The 20272-nt window shown below is 35.4% G+C and overlaps 1 protein-coding gene and 1 long non-coding RNA gene across 3 annotated transcripts in view; one reads left to right on the top strand and one right to left on the bottom strand.

Moving 5' to 3' along the window:
* The window catches only part of LOC136822990 (adhesion G protein-coupled receptor E2-like), a 68481-nt gene that overhangs the window by 12498 nt on the left and 35711 nt on the right, over positions 1-20272 (top strand). Inside the window, exons 1-11 of one of the 2 annotated variants that reach the window (XM_067079298.1) lie at positions 1727-1997; positions 6072-6236; positions 7559-7744; positions 8988-9320; positions 10008-10187; positions 10607-10699; positions 11888-11970; positions 12213-12408; positions 13033-13141; positions 14143-14351; positions 14773-14959. In XM_067079298.1, coding sequence (XP_066935399.1) covers positions 1877-1997; positions 6072-6236; positions 7559-7744; positions 8988-9320; positions 10008-10187; positions 10607-10699; positions 11888-11970; positions 12213-12408; positions 13033-13141; positions 14143-14351; positions 14773-14959 — 1862 coding nt within the window. In that variant the 5' untranslated portion in view covers positions 1727-1876. Of the gene's footprint in view, positions 1-1726; positions 1998-6071; positions 6237-7558; positions 7745-8987; positions 9321-10007; positions 10188-10606; positions 10700-11887; positions 11971-12212; positions 12409-13032; positions 13142-14142; positions 14352-14772; positions 14960-20272 lie in introns of those variants that run through there. The other variant, XM_067079297.1, reaches the window with a different exon arrangement.
* LOC136822982 (uncharacterized) lies at positions 16747-19041 on the bottom strand. Its single transcript, XR_010848976.1, has 2 exons — positions 17460-19041; positions 16747-16985 (listed from the first exon to the last, which is right to left on the bottom strand). It is a non-coding gene; the product is annotated as an uncharacterized lncRNA (long non-coding RNA).

Here is a 20272-nt window from a genome sequence, read left to right as displayed (position 1 = left end):
GAAATTTTTCTTCACCATGTTTCGTTGGCAAACAAAATGAGAAAATTAAAGAATGCATTATGGATATCCTCGGCCGTTATGGATCCCTTGGAGTGCACTTTCTCTCATTTTGACGCTTACGGCCGCGCCTATTGTAGGTGGCTGGCCTTGAGTGAAGTGGGGCTTGATAGCAACTATTTGACTGTTAATCTTTGTATATTTCATTGTCTAAATTGTGTACTGTAACCTTAAAGACCTTAAAGTTAACCACATTGGGCTAAAATATTCTTTACTTGTTCTTAATATTTTAGCCATCGAAGCCTCATGTTCATATATAGTTTCTTCTTACAAGAAAAAAGTGTAGAGTAAATTATTGGTAGTCGTAGATTTACAGTGTTTTCTTCTTACGAGAAAAGTCTTTCTTTTTTAAAGAGCTTTTGTTATTTGTCAAGTAAACAAACATTACAAGGCGGTAAGACAGACAGATTTAATTTGATCATTCATCATTTTGTTAATAAGAGTATCTCGTCATTTCGTAGTAAAAACAATGTTTTTATCTGTTCCTCGACAAATTCTTTTTTTTACGTTTCTATGATATTTTAATGACAGAAATGGTTCATTGCTTCATTTTGACAATTTTAAGGATTTTTGAACCTTTTTACGGTGGGTATGACACAAGATACAGTTGACGCTCTCTAATTCGATCTTCAAGGGGAATTGGACTTTAATCGAATAAGGGAGCGTCTTTTATGAGAGTTTTTTGTAGACGGGGACTTTAAATTTCATCGGATAAGGGAGCCTATCGAATAGTAGAACGTCAACTGTACTTACAAACTGATTGGATGATTCTGGAGAATGGGTACCATTGAGTTTAGAAATGCTAGAAATGAATCTTCAACCTTTCTCAAGCAAGGTTTTTGCCACATTTAGAATGAAGGATTGAATCTAGCCTTTTCTTTGTTTTTAAGCGGTATATTTTCAAATCTTATTTTAAGATTTTCTAAGATCTACTTTCAATCTGGCGTTTGTGTGAAAACCAGGCGGGTCACGCGTTTAGCTTGTTTGGGAAAAAAGTGGCCTTATTTCCCATCTAGAAGATTCGTATCTAGGCCCTTTGAGGCTTTGAAACTGGATATAAAAAAGTGTTCATCGGCCATTGATTAATAATTTCGTTGTGGAAATTTGATTATTTACTGGGTCATTCGCTTTCAATTTGTTTGAACGTTCGAATTTTCAAACATTTATACAAGCATTTTTCTGATTGGTTGAAAACAATTAAATCAGCCAATCAAATTAGAGTATATTGGTTTTTCACATCATCATGTGAAATAAACTGTCATCATTGATAGTACATTATACGTTTTCTTTTATAAGAACAAACTATATAAGAACATAAGGCTTCGAGGGCCAAAATCTCAAATCTTAAGAACAAGTTAAAGAACACTTTAAGGCTTTTGGAACTTTAAAACACCCAATTTCTTACGAAAATAGACCAAAATGCACTCAAAAATTAAGAACATCTTAAGAGTATTTTTAGGCTTAAAACTCAAAAACTAAAGAACATGCAAAGCCTTCAAAATTTTTGGATGTTCTTATAAAGAAAAGGTGTATAATTGATTGACATTTTACAACTTTTAATGGTTTTTCAATTCTCTTGTCTGTGTTTTTTGTCATTTTCTCTTTATTACTGTTTCGAACAACTTTATGATTGTTGTTAAAAAAATTTTTCATTACTTTCATCAACAGGCAATAACAAAACTAGCGTTATTTCAATCAGAGAGCATAATAAATATTATATACAACAGAAAATCACTTTGCTTGGTAAAAATACAATGACATTTTAATAAAATTGTGACTTAAATATATTGGGTACTGTAATTTATTTTGGTGTTACAACATGGCTGTTTGGAAAAATAGTTTGAAATTATGGTCCATGCTGGTGGTATTATTTGATGTTTTGTTTTTAACGAGTGGCTTAGCTAATCAGGATGACAAAGACCACAAGATATCAATCGACGGTTCGTATATTTTCATCTTATGTCTGATACAGTTGGTACCGTAAGTTGGTCTAATGTCGACACCCCTCTTCTAATTCTGACACCCACTTTAAGAGATAGGAATAATAGTAAGGTCAGAATGACTGATAGACAAAAGGTATTTTTCCTCTCTGGTCGCTAAGCAAAGAAATATAGTTTTCATAAGCGATTTTGACCTTTCTACTATCCCTATCTCTGAAGAAAGGTGTCGGGATTAGAAGAGTGATGTCGACATTAGACCAAGTTGTGGTACTCTCTTTAAAGTATGACCCAGGAGACCGTAAAGGGGCCTCGTAAACTATTTCACAATCTGCTTTATCATATTTTGTTTATGGTTTACGGTCTGGTTTACCTAGATCGCCTGCATCCAAATATAAGGATAAAGATGATGATTGGTCGATTCAAGGCCAAGGCCCACGGAATATGCCACTGTTTAGGGTATTCTTTGTATGCTGTATTCTATACAATTCGTTCATTAATTTTCAAGGCAAAGCAAGTAGTATCAGATATTCTGTTATCTACTATTTAGATGACTTATCAAACCATATAATGTAACTGTTAAACATCTGAACACCGGAAGTTATAAAAATACTCGTTGTCAGTTGATACCGGATAATTGAAAACGTATAAACAGCTCCGACCAGACCACCTTTCATAACTAAATCGTCATGGTTGCAAGCTCTTATAGAGTTTCACGGTTTATGCCATTTTATTTGTTCATGACAGTAATTTATTTAAAAATCAATCCTAAACTAGCCGCTCGCCCAGACGGCACACAACGTCAAAACAACGTCCATGTGACATTCATAACGTCCAAATAACGTTATTTTAACGTTAAAACAACGTTGTGTGCTAACCGCTCGGTGACAATTTGGTCATGGTCTAAATGTTTTAAGACCTGTAAAGTCAATTTGAATTCGACATTGAAGTATGTTTTATGTCCGGGGGGTAATAGGTTTGCGAGATGACGGGTATGTCCAAGTCAATTTGCTTTTTTAATGGATTTTGTACCCCTTTTGGGGGACATTCAGGGGTGTGAAAAAGGACCCTCATGACTCGCATATGCCTGATATACCTGGCACCCATTTTGCCTAAGTACCCCCCCCCCCAGAGTTTTATGCATCAAATTAAGAAAATCTTGAGCTACAGTATGGAGACATTGTTAACTTAAGTGACCATTTGTCTACATGCGTCTATCGTCTAGTTTAGTTTAACTTATCTACTAAGTGAGCGATATTCTTTAAAAATAATCAAAGATCATTTCAATCTACCCAGCTGGCACACAACGTTGTTTCGACGTTTTTCTAACGTTCACAACGTCCATGTAACATCATTAGAAAAACGTTGAAACAACGTTGTGTGTCAGCTGGGTATTCTGAGGAGCTAAACTTTCTGCTGAGATTTCTAGACAAGGAAGCAATTTGAACAACCTTTGCATTACTGAAAAACCTTCAAAAAAGCAGTGTTTCTCATGAATCTCAAGTGCTCAGGATTTATGACCAAAAGTGCCCATTAGAGTATAATTTGCTTTGCAGAACGTGTATACACGACATTTGTGTCTTAACTGTGATGTGTGAACAGTGAGCACCCTCCTGTTTTGTTCAAATATCGCAAATCGGATAAAAATTTAAAACATTTAATCTTTATTGATAGTGTTGCATAGAGAAAAAGTCCCTCAGTTTACGGGGTGTGTGTCTTTACTTGAAAATTACACAGACCCATTAAAATGGAATATTTACTCATAAAGTTATAGGTTTCTAATCTATGGACGAAACGGTGATGATTTGGGGGTGAAAAGCTATAAAGTTTTACCCATGCAAAGATGAAATATTGACTTCTGGGGAGACTTTAAGCCTTTCAGGTGAACCATTTTAAACTTGATCCCCGTACTAAGTATATGTGACCGGAAGAAGCAAATTAGTCACCTACTAAAAAGTTTTTCTCGTTTTGAACCTTCTCGGATTTCATTGTTTCACTGTTTTTATTTTATATCGATAAAAAATATCCATCCAGTAAGACAATGAAAGGCCGGAGGACCTTAAAGTGCGTACTTTTTAACAAGCATATCATATTTCTTTAACCTGTTTCCAAAATGCTCTATTTATTTCGTTATCAAATCAAAAAGCTTTTCCGATGATATCATAGACTAGCAAACTAGTCTGTTAATTAATCATGTCAGAGGTGGGAACATAAAGGCGGCGGGCGTTTGCTAGAATAGGAGCTGCATAGGAGAACGAGCTAAACTTGGTGAGAGGCTGCTGATTAACAGTTTTCAGTTGGCTGCTGCTGCTTTCAGCCCTTGCCGCCGACAAAATTTCTTCCTACGCTTACCTAACTCCTAAGCTCACTTTTCCCGCGTGATACCGTTCCAGTCTGACTGGCGTGCCAGTCTAATGATATCTTTGTTAATCTCAATTCAAGTTCTACAAAAAGTTTCCATATACAGTAACCACCCTAGATGCACAAAGGGTTAAACTACAGGAAATTTGAGACAGGCTGAGACGCCGACAAGAGGTTTTTTTCTACTACATACCAACTTCAGGCCCGGCGAAAGCGGGGAGACCACTTTTGAGCAAATGAGATTTTCATCTCAAATTCCTAGTCTAGGGAATTTTATGTCATTTTGAGTTTTCAGCCTCCCCACTTTTACAGTTGTTCCGCCGGGCCTGCAACTTTATAAAATAGCACTGGAACTGTATTATTGATATTGCAGACTGTTTGTGGTTATCCCAACTGGTTAGCCCAATTTTGACCAAATTTTGTTTTTTCCGGCAGTATAAAGTTGAAATTTTCCTATTTTTTCGACCCTTAGTGGGACTAAAATTTGATTTTCCGATTTTTCCGACCCTTAGCGGGACTTTGGATGCCTAAGTACCCCCCCCCTGGTGGTTATGAGGCAATAATATGATTTAATTGAACTAGAGATTTTCCTGTTAAGAACTTTTGTGGTTTTCTGTATCTAACCATAAAGCTTATAAACTTTCTTCCAAAAAAGGTTTAAAAGGATTTCTCTACAGTGGACATTTTTTTCTTACATTTTTATACCTCATAACTTGAAAATTCCAACAAACAACTCACTTTATCTAATCTATATTTTTGTGTCATTTTTGTATTTGATTGTCAATCTACTTATAATAACCCACAGTAATGTCTCTATTGATATTTTCTTTTCGTAGATTCCTTTGGAATGTTTAAGTGCCCTAAAATATTCTTACATATCTAAAAAGGAAGTAACTATTTTTATACTCGATGAAAAAAATTCAGTAATTATCTGACCTTTGATCGAGCCCTCTGAAATTGCCAAACTGATGAGTTCAACTTACGGTTTTGAACGCTTTACGCGTTCACACGTTACTGTTCCGTTTCGCTCCAGTATGATTTACGGATCGAATGTGTTCATATTGGTTTCGGAACGCTTCGGAGCAAGAAAACAGAGCAGTTCCGTTTCGAGGAAAAGAGTGGAGCGAAACCGTTTCGATCTGTTTTGCTTTGTAACGTCTTCTTTTTTGACGTTTCGAACTTTGACGTTCACACTTGTTTCGGAACCGTTTCGTTTCGGAACGGAACGGAACCGTAACGTCTGAACACGGTCTTAGACATGCTTATTTTCTCGGCCGACACAAATCAAAATCTAGAAGAAATCTGAAAATTTTGATGACTAATTCAGACGTAGTAGAAAATGGGCAAAAAATAACGGAAGGGACATATTGAAGTCAGTTTATACTTAGGGATGTATTTTCTAAAATCGAGAGTCAAATATTGTCCAAATTTTACCAATTTTAAGTGCTCTTTGTTTTGCATGATATTGTCGATTTAGAGTAGTCTGAAAAATTAAGAACGCATTTAAGAACATTTTAGGATGAAAACTGCCAAAAAAATAAGCAGGCTTAGCCAAGTTTTGGGTGTTCTAATAAAAAAAAGCGTGTAACCCATATTACTTCATTACACGGATTATAAACGACTCTGGTCTAATTTTGACACAAATTTAACGCTAATTTTTCAATGCAAAGGATATTTTTTGAAAATTGATATTTATCAATTCCTTTTTCATTTTAGCGTATCTTCAACCGAGACATTTTTGGCCGCTTGATTACTCAACATGGGTACGTGAAATTATCGAAAACAAAAACCCTACAGTACAAGGACGGAGTACGCTCAGTGTTTCGGGTAACGGTAACGGATTCCTTGAGTTTTCACCGCTCAAGTCTTCAGCTAACTTAGGTAAGAGTATACGAATGTTGTCATTTTATTTGGGCACAAAACTCTGTAGATTACGTGAAAGTTTTATGGACGAGATGGAGTTTTTACATTTGGATGGTTGTTAACCTGTAATAAAACAATTTTCTTACTTTTTCTAAAGAACGCATCATTTTTATTACTTCAAATGACCAATTATTAAAGCATCTTATAAAAACTCCATCTCATATCTGAAGTTTTTATAAAGTCTGTCTCGAAATAATTTGCAGCTGGAGAAAAAAATAGCTGTAACCTTTGATAGAATTCGAATCAAGTTGCGATTTTGTGCTCGTTAAAAAGATATTCGTGAGTGGGATATTATCAAGTAAAAAAATTGAGAAAAAAAAGGAATATGAAAATGAAAAATGAAGAAGAAAAAAATCAACTTTTTGTAGAAATGTGGTATAATTACCATTTTCACAGGAGTGACTCTTCAATCGTAGATCATCATCAATGTGAAAAAACTTTTCAAAAATATTCATTCAATCAAAAGATATCAAACAAAGTTTATTGCTGGTTGATCGACAAAAGGCTGTTTTTTTTGTCGTTTTTTACCAGTTTTTACTATTTTATAGAGTCAACCAGCAATAAACTTTGTTTGATATCTTTTGATTGAATGAATATTTTTGAAAATTTTTTTGACGGTGATGATGATCTAAGATTGAAGAATCACTCCTGTGAAAAATGGTAATTATACCACATTTCTACAAAAAGTTGATTTTTTTCTTCTTCATTTTTCATTTTCATTTTCCTTTTTTTTCTCAAATTTTTTACTTGATAATATTCCACTCACGAATATCTTTTTAACAAGCACTTAATCGCAACTTGATTCGAATTCTATCAAAAGTTACAGCCATTTTTGTCTCCAGCTGCAAATTATTTCGAGACAGACTTTAGTACATTTTTTTGTAAGAACACTATCAAATTTTTGTTAAGGCTTCGAGGCTGCTGTTCTTGTTTCTGTGGAGTATTTGGAGTAACCCTGGCAGAAAGAGTGACGCCCTCCCCCCTTTCTTCGGGTAGACAACTATTGAAAAGCCTTCAGGTCGCCTCAAACTGCCTTATTTCTTTAGCCCCTTGAGCCTCAATTGGTGTTCGGTAAAATTGAGGTTTGTTGGCCTTTTTCCACTATTTCTTCTTTTTTTTAAATACTTTTGATATAGTTCCAGGTACAATATTGACTTCTTTGCGGGTACCACTTTTTCTAAAAGCTTCTATTAAAGCTGGCGGGTATAGATCTTTCCAGGGTTCACATAGGTCATTGGAAAGCTTATTAAATTTTTTTTCTTCATCTTTACATTTTTCAGGTTCATTCCAACATGCTTGTCTTGTTGACCCCGCTAATTGTAACAAAGGTTTGACCGTTAGCTTTTGGACCAAATTAACATCCATTAAACGAAGCTCTTCTAAAGAAACATTTCGATTTCTTGGGACTACAGATGGAGGAGTTACAACCTTGCTTGGTCTCCAGTTCTTCTACGAAGTTGATGGAGGTATGATTTCATCGCTTTATTAACCAGCATTATTAACCCTTCCCGTGCCCATGTTCAGTATATTTGTCATTGGGCCTGGCGGCCAACAACTGATGAGGACAAATATACATGCCATCGGCTGCTCAAAATACTTTTTTCATTTTCTCCCGCCGAAAACAACTGCATCGCCTTGAAAATCTTTGTCCATTTATTTTGCCATTTTTCCCCCGTGGGCACGGAAAGGGTTAACCATCCTAAAGTGTTTTTTGATGTTTTTGTTTGTCTCTTAATTTACCACCCCTGCCCCCACCCACTACAAATACCTTAAGGAAGTGAATTTTGGCAAGAACTAATTTTAGCGAACAGTCAGCAATCCTAAAAGTGCTTTGGATTACCATGTACAAATTTTGATTAGGCGAGGAAAGTTTTTTTCTAGGCACCAACTTTGGCTAGACACTAGTTTTTCTAATTAGGCAAGAACTAATTTCAACAAAATTAGTCCTCTCCAGGAAAAGTTTACTTAAGGTTAGTAGGTCCCAAACTGGGCATCAATCGAACAAAGCTTACCAAACTCGCTATATAAAATGAACAAGATACAAACTCTCACTATTCTAATTTTGTATTGACCTCGTGTCCAGGATGTTGTTTGATTTTTTTGTGTTACTTTCAAGGATAAACCAATCAGAAAACTGATTGGGATTTTCCAGAAGAAAACCGTGCACCCCCTGTTGAGGAGTCCATTTCTATTCCAAGGGGGTATGGTTTGAAATGCAGTGGAATTCCATAGCAGTAGACAAAAATCCGTCAAAAATAAGTGGAATTCTATGGGGGTAATGAATGAAGATCTGTAAAAATTCGGAATTCCAGAGGGGTATGATCCTAAAGTTGCCTGGAATTCCAAGGGGGTAGTTCACAAAAGGTTGGAGCTCCTCAACAGGGGGGGTACGGTTTTTTTCTGGAAAAGCCCATTGTAGATTTATAGGTTCACTGGTCATGCACCTTTTTTTATAAAAGCATCCAAAATTTTTGAAGCCTTCAAATGTTCTTAACTTTTTTAGTTTTAATCCTTAACAAATGTTCTTATTTTCACCATTTTTTGAGCAATTTTGTCCATTTTCCTAAGAAAATGGGTGTATTAGAGTCCCGAAGGCTTTAAAATGTTCTTAACTTGTTCTTAACATTTTGGCCATCGAAACCTATGTTCTTATATAGTTTGTTCTTATAAAAAGAAAAACGTGTATTAAAAATAAAGTGTTTTTTTCAGGAACGAACAAAATCATTGCTAAATGGTATTCGAAAGATATTCACAGTTCGTCCGCAGTCATAAAACCCAACACGTGGTATAACGTCATGGTCACACTGACTCAAAACCAAATGCAAATGTATGTGGACGGACATACTAAACAAAAACAAAAATCCGTTAATTTGAATTACAATCCGAAAACCGTTTTGGATTTGGAAATCGGACAATATCCGAATCTAGTTTTCAACCGTTTGACGGCGTTTAAAGATTCTAAAATACAAATGGATAATTTGGTAATCTGGGACCGAGTTTTGGGAGAAACAGAACGCAAGAAAATACACGTGGTCGAACTAGGTTTGTATTTGGTGATCAAGATTTAAAACTTTCACTGGTTCTAGCATCAAAACAATGATAAGAAAATATTTATTTCGCCTACTAATTATGCTTTCATGTCATGCCATGTTTCATGTGTTATTGTTGTGGTGTTGGAGTTTTTAACTTTTCAAAATGACTAAAGGTTTTTTGTTTTTAGTTTAATTAGGTACGGATTAATCGTTGGTTCGCTTTGAATCGATTCTTCCGAGTGTTAACCTCTTTCTTGTCAGTTTTGAGAAACAATTGATACACCATTGCAATGTCTTCTGACATTACAGTGGTGCATATCATGAATTGGGGATACCTTAAGTAGTTGCCAAGTTTCTCCCCCCTTGGATCTCTTTAAGGGTATGAAAATCATGGAAAAGTCTCTCTAAGGGTCACTTCTTCGCCTGTTTTATCCCTGTAAGATTAACTTTTTCGCAAAAAAATTAGTTTTTCGGAGGTCTAGTCTGCGAACACCCTACATTCTTCTACCCTGGTATTCACAGATTTTTACCGCCATCAATAGTGCCGAAGCCAGCTGACATACAACGTTCATTCAACGTTATTTGGACGTTGTGAACATTACATAAACGTTGAAAAAACGTTCTATGCCAGCTGGGAAACTTTCACCAAGTATTGCGATTCGTATTGTTGTGATATTTGTGGCTTTTATCTTTTCAGGTCAGATCGAAGCAAACTGTAAGAACTCGAACGATAAATATCTGATCACGTGGAAACAATTAAAAGACCCTTACCAACAATTAAGATATTTTAAAGTCACGTGGCGAACTGAAGAAGGAATGCAGTCGTCAGCAACTTTTTCGAATAAAAAGACCCTTTCTGCACTCATTGATGGCTTTGGTAAGTTTTATTTGAAATGATGGAATTTATAAAATTGTTTCTCTCGAAATTGCTTAGCTATTGAGTTCGATCAAAGGGAACGATACCGTAGCTTCCGGGGGGGGGGGGCTATATATTTTCTGACGAATTAATTTTTTTTCCTTTACTTCTCAAAATGAAATTTATTTTTGAGTGCATTTTCTGGCCATCTTGAACTTAGTTTCAAAATATTTTCTCCCTCAAGCTAAACCATGGTCTCAGCACACCTCACGGCGTCATTAGCCTCCCCAGCTGGCACACAACGTTGTTTCAACGTTCATCAGATAAACGTCGAAAAAACGTTGTGTGCCAGCTGGGTCAGTTGTCCAATATTAAAATCTTTCTGACGGCACTGGGGGCTTAATATTGCCCTATTACCATTAATGGATTTCTTTTTTTAGTTGGGAATGTCAGTTATTCGTTCAAAGTGGTTGCTTTCACCACAAGTAATATGTTTGCTGAGCATAGTGTTAAATGCCCTGTTATTCAAACTAGTAAGTTTAGTATTTATTTTCTACTTTAAATGTTTAAAGGTCGAGGCGTCGAAATATATTGAAAATTTTGGATATTTCCTTGTTTTTCGAAATTTTAAGTTCGGGCGAGAAAGTCGCTTTTGGGCTATTTGTTAAATGTAATTGAATATTTCAATATTGGGAGGCGTTTATCGACTTAAAGGCTATGAGACTCATTGGACCATTTAAGAACTTTTGAAGTCTTAAGTCTAGCGTTTGAAGTCTAGCTTCCAACCTAAGTTAGAGCGCTTCCAAATCGTTTTTGGTTACAAGGTTTTGTAGGAATTTCCCTACGACCATGATTGTGGTTCGAGAACTTACCTAATGTCCAAAGGCTCAAACTGGCCTTGTAAAATTTTACAGTTTACCTAGGTCCCGGGGGGGGGGTGGACTAGGGTTAAGGGATGCTGGCTATGTGCTTACCGGATCTCCAAACCCTGACCCTTAGAGAAACCGATCTTTGCTGAAAAGGTGACCCTTAGAGAGACTTTTTTACAATTAGTTCTCTCGAAATAAAAAGAAATTCCTAAAAATCGTGAATTTTCCAACCCTTGGAGGGACTAGCTGTGGCGTTGTGGTGTAGTGGTTATCGTGCTTGACTTCTGTCCAGGAAGCTCGAGTTCGATACCCACTGTGGCACTACGATTTACTTGGCAAGTGAATATATGCTCCTTTGCCCGGGTCAACCCATACCATGTGAGGGGAATTGGGTACCATAACTTTGATACAAGAGTATGGGTAGATATTCCAGACATTGTGGTGTGCCGAGACACTTAGGAGGTTCTACACTTGCGAGGACATCCGTTCTCCCGTGTAGTTCGAGTGTCGTGGTACACCATGGCTCGGCAGCTCGCATCTGCAGGGTCGCAATGTCTGCTTGCGCTGTGATTCCTACTCCACCGTGGGTAGGACCCATTCCGATGCATCGGAGGGCATATCTATCTATCTATCAGAAGGACTAGTTTAAAACTTTATGATTTTTCTGACCCTTAGAGAGACTTTGAAAGGTAAAAAAACGACCCTCAAGGCGGCACGCACATACCCAGCACCCATTTTTGCTTAAGATGAATAGATGAATGTTAAAACAACGCTGTGTCCAATTCGGGAATGTTTATCTGAGAGGTTTCCTAAAGAATCAATGAATTAACTTTTTTTTCTTTTCTTTTTTAGACAATAAATTCAGACTGTATTCGGTATCACCCACAACTGCCACAATATTCTGGGCGGCTCCTCAGCCACAGTACTCTTATGAGGTAAGATGAACAAAATCAAAATAATCAAGGGAGTTAAAGGTCTTGTATTTTAAATAAAAGTGATATCGTTTGCTTACTCGTCAATTTTAATTCACAAGCTTTTTCACATTGGATTGACACGGATGTGGAGCAAGACTGTTCAGAAAAAGGAAAAGAAAAACATTTCTTTGCTTATATCAGCATAATGTAACAATAGGCAGACATATGTAAAAATAAAACCTTTAAACTTCTTCTTTTCTTAGGTTCGTTTAGGAGAGATGCAACTTGTATCAAGTAAGACAACAAATCCTTTCAATTACGAAATCAAAAACTTGGATCCGAATACGTCTTACAACGTGACAATTGTGCGAACGAAAATGAGTTCAGTTGAAGGTGACGATAGCAATGAAAGTGGAGAAGTCGTTGAATTTATCGGTAGCTTTACAACTAAAACTCTGGGTAAGCAATGATTAATATAAACTAGCTGTTCCGACGTCGTCCGGTATTTTAATGTTTTTCAGAATTTAAAGCTCGGGCGAGAATTGCCCACTTTTTTTCTTTCATTGAATATTTCGATTTTGGAGGGGTTTGGTGGCTTCTAGACTATATTCCAAGCCGTTTTGGAGGAAATTTGAGCTTTCAAATCCTGAGATCCTAAAGGTTCTAAGTCTTAAGACTCAGAGTTTAAACGCTACTTTCCAACTGTAGTTTAACACGCTTAAAACCATTTGTGGTGTTTAAAATTTCGCAGGGAAATCCCCTTTGTCTCAAATCTTTTCTCGCTTTAAAGGTTTTATTTTTTAGATAAGAGTCAAATCGTTTGTTTACTCGTCAATTTTATTTGTCACTGATTGGATCTTTTGCCCTTATTGCAGTGACATGTCATTTATTAAAATACATATTACTATTAGAAGATTTTATAATGGTCATCATACAAATTTGTTCGAAATTATGAAAATTGGTTTGAAGGCATTTTCAATTGAAGGGTCCAGAAAACTTGTTCGAATTATGAAGAGACGTTCGAATTATAGTTGTTTGAGTTATGAAGACTTCACTGTAGAAAATGTTTTCATTGTTTTTCAGCATCCTCCTTCAAAACTTCTGTACAATCTGCCAACGTTAAAATCAATACATGGAACACATCAACTATTCACATGGTTTTACATCCTGAACTCAAGGGAAAACCAATGACGTAAGGCACATCTGTAACCTCCTTATTAAGGTCGCTTCCCACTCAGCATTTTATGGTCGTCGAACAAGGCGCACATCTCGGGCGCTTTGGTCGCTGAACGCTTTTCCCATTCCACTGATCCAAAATAAAGGGGAGATATGCTGCACATTTTTTCTTTTTTCTATTGTTGATATCTTTTTGCTCACGGTACAAGAGAGTTAACTCTCTCTTCTGATTGGCTATTTAAGAAAGAACAATAGGGAAGCCGCACAGCCTAGCGAAAAAAAGTTGAAAAGTTTTAACTCTTGTTGCGCTAGCTCAAGGTGACAGCCTTTGAAGGCTTGATTTATGTAATTTATGCAATAATTAAGCCGCGCGCCTTGTTCGACGACCCTAAAATGCTGAGTGGGTAGCGACCTTTAGTGAAGTTAAGTAAATCGGTAAAATCACGACGACGAACGAGAATTTAACAGGCTAGTGAGTTTCAACCAATCGAATTTCGTATTTTCACTAGCCTATTACATTTTTCGTCTGTCGTCGTGATTATCCTGGTATGCTTAACCTCCTTATTACAATGTAAAAAGACATTGATTATTGACAAAAATATTTTACACTGATTATCAATCAATTTTCTTGAAAACTAAAAGAATATATTGACCGTCCGTCAGTTCTTTTGTATTGACTGTTCATTACTTACTATTGACAGCTGGCAACAAAATAATTGACAGTCCATACAAAACATTGAATGTAAGATAGGAAAATATGGATGTTCAAGACAAGCACGCTGAGATTCCACTGACCGGACAAGCCGGTCTTTTTACGAGCTTAGTTGAAAATCTAACTAATCTCTCCACTTTAGTAGTGAGAAAAATTGTTATACATTTTTATACATGTTGACTTGATTTAGTAAAATGCATTTAGTAAAAAATGGGGCACCACTTCAAAAGTTTTGTTTGGCAGGGATCGAGAAACTGGTAATATCCAGGGTATATAAAGGTCATTGATTTTCTCTTGAATTTTAGATATATCCTTCTCCAGAAAGAGCTTTACAATCCAAGAGCAAGACCCGAGAGACGTATTCCGTGGAAAAATGTTAAAAATTCGTGGCTTGATTTCACTCTAACGAAATTGAATCCTAACACATGGTATTCATTTGATATAGAGTTACGGGACCGAGATTCGAAAGAACCGGGACCAAGGATGGCGAAACCAATTATTTGGCAAACTAAAGGTGAGTTATCTAGAAATGTCCCAGAATTTGGATTCTTCTACGTTCCACCAAGTCTCAAGACTGTCTGGGATTGGCGTTGGGACAATTGAATTATATTACTTTTCCCAAAATAAAAATTTGCTTTAAAAAGTTCCGAATTTTTTGCGTTAATTTAGGAAAACTTTTTTTTAAAAGCGTTTAGAAAATGTGCGCTTACTCCACTTTGGAATAACTGCTTCTTGAAGATTTTCAGTTGTTATACCACCCCGTATAAAATGTCATAGTATTCACATAATAACATAATTACTGTTCCCAGGGGGGGGGTACTCAGGCCTTAAAGTCCCTGTAAGGGTTGGAAAAAACAGAAAATTAAACTTCAGTCCTACTATAAGGGTCGGGAATTAGTTTATTGTTACTGATAAATCAATTCATTCCTTTTTAGCTCGATTTCCATCAGAAGATTTAACCATCGAACTGAATTCAATCGCTTCAAATTCACTTTCGATTTCCATAAGACTACCATATGAATTTTCTGCTGCTTCGCATATCAAACTAACTGCTAATCATGTTCCTTCAAAGAAAATTGGTGCTAAAGGATGGAGAATTCCATCAAAGACTCAGATTTTCAGGTGACTGTTACCATCATCACCTTCACTGGGCGAAATAATGTCTTTCAAATCGTCGGAAAGATGTAGGAAGGTCACATTTCCACACCTTTTGACAGAGTTGAAAGTTGGTCTTTCAACAAAAATTGGAAAGATGTGCACCTTACCTTTCAACATCTTTCGACCAGATCATCTTCCCATCTTTCCAAAAAAGTTGAAAGACGACCTTCTCAAACTTTCAAACAGGCTGGGAAAATGAAATTCCCAACTTCCTAATATGTTGAAATTTCATATTCTGACATCTTTCGACAGGTTTTAAAGTTGGTCTTTCAACAAGGATTGGGAAGTTGTGCAACTTACCTTCCAACATCTTTCGACCAGATCGTCTTCCCAACTTTCCAAAAAAGTTGAAAGACCACATTCTCAATCTTTCAAACAGGCTTGAAAAATTAAATTCCTAACTTCCTAATATGTTGAAATGTCATACATATTCCGAAACTTTCTAAATACTTTGGAAGATGATTTTTGCTTTTTTCGAAATCTTTCATTAACAAGTCTTCAAAAGTAAATGAGAGATCTTTTAAATAATTTGTGTTTATGTGCGGATAAATTTTTTCTGTGACATTAAAACGAACAATTCATATATTTACAAAGCATAGAAAACAGAAAATATGAAACAAAATAGTACGGTAGTGATGACTTTTTGCTAAAAAATTAAGTAGCCCTATAAAATACATTTGAATGACAAATTACACGTTTTGTATAAGACAATTTTATTAGCACGAGGCTGAAATTTGGCCAAAACCTAAGAACAATTAAGAACAATCTGAGCCTCAGCTTTCAGAATTATCAAGAAAACACTTATTTTAATAGTAGATTTTAACTGATTTTTTAAAGTAAAGAAACTAAGCGGTTAAGAACATCATAAGAAACATTTAAGCCTGAAAAATTGCAAAAATTAAGAAACAGCCCAGCCTGAGCAAGAATCTACTGGTTCTTATAAAAAAATGCGTGTAATTTCTATAATTTAATTTCATTTTCAATAATAAAATAACTAATCTAAATTATAAGTTTTTAGAACCTTCGTCCCTATCAAGGAATAGATTGGCCATAGGGCTTCAAAGGACATTAAATGATACATTGAAATTTCTATTCCCGTAAGTGCGAAATCCTCGTTAAATACTTTGGGAATGCTTTCTACAATGGAGATCAATTCTACTAAATTATAGACATTTTTATAAGCATACTGCTAACAAGCATATCCAGACTGATCTCTTGGAAAAAATTAAACATTGCCTATAAAGCATATGCTGAGCCTCAGTTAACAAAGTTTCAAATAATTTAATCTCCTAAATCACAAAAAAAACAAGCATAATGTGTAAATTGCACTATTTAAAATACCCTTATACATAAGTATAAAAAATTGTGTGATCCCTTTGCGAGTTTGAGAGAGAGAGAGAGTAAACTTTCAATGTTTGGAAAACTGGAATTGATTCCTCACATCGTCGTCAAAAGGTATACCGGGTGTTTCAAAACTATTTCTAATATTTTTTTGATAATTAAAAAACAAGATTCAATCCGAGTGGCAAGTCAAACTTCCTAGAAAAAAGTCAAAAAGTTTCTTGAATGGGCGGACTCCAACATTTTGACAAAATTAATTTCAGGGGTAAACCAAAAGTCTATCCATTTTCTCAATTTAACATATTCTGGGATATTTTTGAATGCCTTTGAAGAATATTTTCAAACCTTAAACACATTATCCAACGAAAAATCTACACAGTAAAAGAAGCATAAATCTGAACCAGACCGAAAATTTTTAAACTCCACCTTGTTATTCAGACCCCCACTTTTATTAGATTTTGCAATATTTTATCATAATTTATAATATACTTGGGACCTAGAGTATGAAAATATTACCAAGTTGAAACGAACTACCACATGAAGCATATAAATATCTTGATTGCATGATAGCAACATACATTTTTGTTTTGCAGCATCGTTTTTCAAGTGCATTTCAAAATCAGCCAGTAACTGTCCTTACGTCATGACCCTAATAAAACAAATAGAAATTGAATCAGTATTGAAATCCAGGCATACAAAATGGTGTATAACTAAAAGAGGTTTGTAAAATTGTTGATAAGTTATTTACAGCTTTCAGTAGACTATAGTAGAAAGACCCTTTAGTAAGACAAATTATTCAGATTGTTTCTATTTCTAAAGAGTTCTAAAAAAGGTTACAAAAACCTATTTTCAAAAATATTTTGAACTTAGGTCAAGACTTTGTAGCAAACTATAGCCCTTTGACCCAATACACATAAATATGGTATAATATTAGGGGTATTCAAAGCAATTTTTTTAGAAAATGGACCAGAATGCTAAGTAACCCTAGGCCTGACCAGAAAATTGGAGTTGCTTATTAAAAAATGTGTATTTAATCATGTCATCTTTTTCAGTTCCATAGCAAAAACAAAAACGTCAACATTTCTTTGTTTTTAGACTAAAAAACTATGTCTAAAAGGCCTACCTTCAGCTATGTTATCATTTGAGATTCCACCTTGAGTTTAATTTAACATCATTTTTTACTTCAACCATGTTATGACAAAATCTTCATTAATTCTAACAGGGAAGTCAGAATAAGAATTTTCCAAAATAAAATGATCTGACAGCTTGCATTCCAACCAACCAACTTTTATTTTATCTCCTGAAAATGGAAAGACAACTAGTTAAAACAAAAGTGACCAGCTTTGGTCCAGGGGGATCAAGCAGTTAGTACAAGACATCATACCAGTTGGTGCCTGGTGGTGTGTTATGTGAATTTGATTTCCTTACAAAAATCTTAAAATCGGTTTGCGGGTTGTCAGAGAAATTTATTATCTAAAATATTTCCTAAAATGTTGCAATCTCATATTGAAAGATGAAAAAATTCAAAGGTTCTAAAGGGACCAGATATTATTTTATCTGATTATATTCTTTTTATCTGTCACTGTAACGGTCGAAAACCTACTTTCAAGGGTAGTACTAAGTGTATACCGTGAGTAGTCCTAAATTTGACAGCCTTGCTTAATTCCAACCCCCCAAATAACAGGTATGAAAAATGTTTGCTTCAGATGCATACGGCCGCACGGGACGCGCCGCGCATATACCGCGCGGTATATGTATATTGTTTTCATTTTAGTTTGCATCTTTGAAAGACCACGTCGGATTTAGGCAGGGCTGTCGGATTTAGGACCACTCATGGTATGTGTGATGATGTTACCAGCTTCTTACGAAAATGCATTTAGATGACATGTCTTGTACTAGCTGCTTGACCCCCTACTTGGTTGATTATCAAGAAGAATTCCTGTATATACATTACACATTATAATAGATAAAAAATTGGTATTAAAACGTCCTTGGTGGAAAACTTTTGAAAAGGAGGCTTGCTCCTACGGGGTACTGATCTAGACAGCCGACAGGGATGTGCCGTTGGAGTTTGAAAAGTGGACCCTGTCAGATATGAATTTTCGGCAAAATTGGGACTCTGTCAGAACGAAAAATTGAAAATGTTTCCCATTTTCACCCTGAAAAGTGGCAAAAATTAATAAAATAGATGAAAAATTAAAAGATTTTCTGATTTCCACCCTGAAGATTGTCCAAAATAATCAAAAATCTAAATTTTTGGGTAACCTGTCATATACCGTGAAATTGGGCAACTTGGAACTTGCATCAGTGGAGGCTAACATGCATAGCTCTCGAATGATTGACCTGGCTGGTTTGGTCATTAAAATACAACATTAAATCAAACAAAATGGTAGAGTACTACTACTAGCAGAGCTGCGTAGTTCATTTGTTTTGAAATTTTTCTGATTTAATTGGTCAGCCGTCTGATGGCTATGGAGCCTAAAAATGTGACCCTGTCACCAGCAGCGAAACATACCCAATTTTGCCTAAGTGCCTCCCTCCCCTTGGCTTGGGAGGCTATAATACCCTGAAGTTTTTCAAAAGTAAATTGTTGTGGAAAATCCACATCGTCCACTTGGGGTTAACAGACTATAACTGGAACTGCCCATAGCTTTGAAAAGCTGTGGTGTAGCCATGTGTATGTGTATGTATAGTCATACAGACACATACCAGACTGGACACAAAAAGTATGATTGAAGTGTGGTTGATAATTAGAAATATATAAAAAGGAGCTCACCTTAGCATCTTTTGATTCCCATTTCATATCTTTAGAATAAAGTTTCCATTTGCACTGCATTTTGGCTTTGCTTTGGTTTGCTGTCTTCCTCATCACACACACACACTGCCTTCCACTCCACAGCTTCCAGTTTCAAAATTACAAAAAGAAATTTGCCGGCAATCATAAATCATAACATTCGAAAATAAGTTTTTTTCCGGGGGTTTGCAAAAGTACTTCCAATGATGTGGATATTATATTTACAGTATTTAACCATAAACTGTGTATGTAATACACTTAAAACTATTTCATTTTACAAGAAATTTAGATATTTTAGTATCGTCTTGTGTTTTAAACGTCAAAAATTATGCTTCAGATAGTCTTTTTGATCCCCGGTAATCATCAGTGCGGACTTTGGTTCGTAAACGTTTTGGCGCGTCCTTCTTTCATTCAGCAACATGGAAAAACCAAGAGAAGTTCATCTTTCGAGAAGTTGAAAGACGTCGAAATACGAGCGTCGAAATTTTTGCTTTTTTTATAAGAAGAACCAGAAAATTTTGGCTCAGGCTGGGCTGTCTGGACTGTTCTTAATTTTTCGAGGTTTTTAGGCTTAAATGTTCTTACGATTAGTTTTCTTCCTTAAGAAATTAAAATGGCTTAAAATCTATTAAAACCCATTAAAATCAGCAAACTCGTGTTCTTTTAAAATTGTTCCTATAAAAAAGCGTGTATTTAAAAAATATTAAACATTAAATATTAAACGTAAAAGTGTAAAAGTTCGCCTTTCGAAAAGTTGGAAGACGTCGATATACGAGTTTTCAACATCTTTTTGAAAAATTGAAAGTTCATATTTCAAAACTTTTGAAATACAGAGAAGTTCATCTTTCGAAAAGTTGAAAGACGTCGATAAACGACTTTTCAACATCTTTTTGAAAAATTGAAAGTTCAAATTCCGAAACTTTTGAAATACAGAGAAGTTCATCTTTCGAAAAGTTGAAAGACGTCGAAAAACGACTTTTCAACATCTTTTTGAAAAATTGAAAGTTCATATTTCAAAACTTTTGAAATACAGAGAAGTTCGTCTTTCGAAAAATAGAAAGTTGTTGGAAGATGAATTTTCAACAAAATTCAACAAACTTGTAAGTTCGTCTTTCCAAATCTTGGAAAAATAGAGAAGTTCA

Source organism: Clytia hemisphaerica, unplaced genomic scaffold, assembly GCF_902728285.1.
Source record: "Clytia hemisphaerica strain Z4C2 unplaced genomic scaffold, Clytia hemisphaerica genome assembly, whole genome shotgun sequence".
NCBI classification, from domain to species: Eukaryota; Metazoa; Cnidaria; class Hydrozoa; order Leptothecata; family Clytiidae; genus Clytia; species Clytia hemisphaerica.
This window is presented reverse-complemented; position numbering and strand designations above follow the sequence as displayed.